This window comes from Tetrahymena thermophila (assembly GCF_000189635.1).
Source record: "Tetrahymena thermophila SB210 genomic scaffold scf_8254873, whole genome shotgun sequence".
Classification (NCBI taxonomy): Eukaryota; Ciliophora; class Oligohymenophorea; order Hymenostomatida; family Tetrahymenidae; genus Tetrahymena; species Tetrahymena thermophila.
In genome coordinates this window covers 1-1,265 of record NW_002476610.1, presented here as the reverse complement: position 1 = coordinate 1,265, position 1,265 = coordinate 1, and the positions used below count along the sequence as shown (strand labels likewise).

The 1,265-nt window shown below is 26.6% G+C and overlaps 1 protein-coding gene across 1 annotated transcript; it reads left to right on the top strand. All coding sequences in view use genetic code 6, as the record gives it.

The window, feature by feature from the left end:
* Positions 1-408: 408 nt before the first annotated feature.
* Positions 409-1,022, top strand: TTHERM_002653385 (kinase domain protein; the record flags this gene model as incomplete). The annotated part of the gene is made up of 2 exons (XM_012795227.1): positions 409-681; positions 743-1,022. Coding segments are annotated over 2 exons (553 nt in total), but the record flags the coding sequence as incomplete, so codon positions are not given.
* Between the last annotated feature and the right edge of the window lie 243 nt (positions 1,023-1,265).

Genomic DNA, 1,265 nt, shown 5'->3' with positions numbered 1-1,265 from the left:
TAAAAATTTAATTGATTGATTGATAAACTAAATATTGATTATTTTAAGCTTTTGACTTAGTTATTAGCTAATTAAGCCAGCTTGTCATTTACTAACTTGCTTATTTATTTATTTACTAACCAAATAAAATATAACGAATTTCTTTACTTATTCATCACAACACAACTAAAATACTAACGAAAGCCATAGTTTTTTACCATCCTTTCTCCTCCATATTTATTTAATTCGTTATTTATTCTTATATTTCAAGAGAGAATAATATTGGTGCAGAGGGTGCAAAAGATTTAGGCACAGGAATAGCCTAGTGCAAGAATATCACAACTTTGACACTTAACTTAACGTAAAAATTTAATTGATTGATTGATAAACTAAATATTGATTATTTTAAGCTTTTGACTTAGTTATTAGCTAATTAAGCCAGCTTGTCATTTACTAACTTGCTTATTTATTTATTTACTAACCAAATAAAATATAACGAATTTCTTTACTTACTCATCACAACACAACTAAAATACTAACGAAAGCCATAGTTTTTTACCATCCTTTCTCCTCCATATTTATTTAATTCGTTATTTATTCTTATATTTCAAGTTGGAACAATATTGGTGCAGAGGGTGCAAAAGATTTAGGCACAGGAATAGCCTAGTGCAAGAATATCACAACTTTGACACTTAACTTAACGTAAAAATTTAATTGATTGATTGATAAACTAAATATTGATTATTTTAAGCTTTTGACTTAGTTATTAGCTAATTAAGCCAGCTTGTCATTTACTAACTTGCTTATTTATTTATTTACTAACCAAATAAAATATAACGAATTTCTTTACTTACTCATCACAACACAACTAAAATACTAACGAAAGCCATAGTTTTTTACCATCCTTTCTCCTCCATATTTATTTAATTCGTTATTTATTCTTATAGTTCAAGAGAGAATAATATTGGTGCAGAGGGTGCAAAAGATTTAGGCACAGGAATAGCCTAGTGCAAGAATATCACAACTTTGACACTTAACTTAACGTAAAAATTTAATTGATTGATTGATAAACTAAATATTGATTATTTTAAGCTTTTGACTTAGTTATTAGCTAATTAAGCCAGCTTGTCATTTACTAACTTGCTTATTTATTTATTTACTAACCAAATAAAATATAACGAATTTCTTTACTTACTCATCACAACACAACTAAAATACTAACGAAAGCCATAGTTTTTTACCATCCTTTCTCCTCCATATTTATTTAATTCGTTATTTATTCTTAT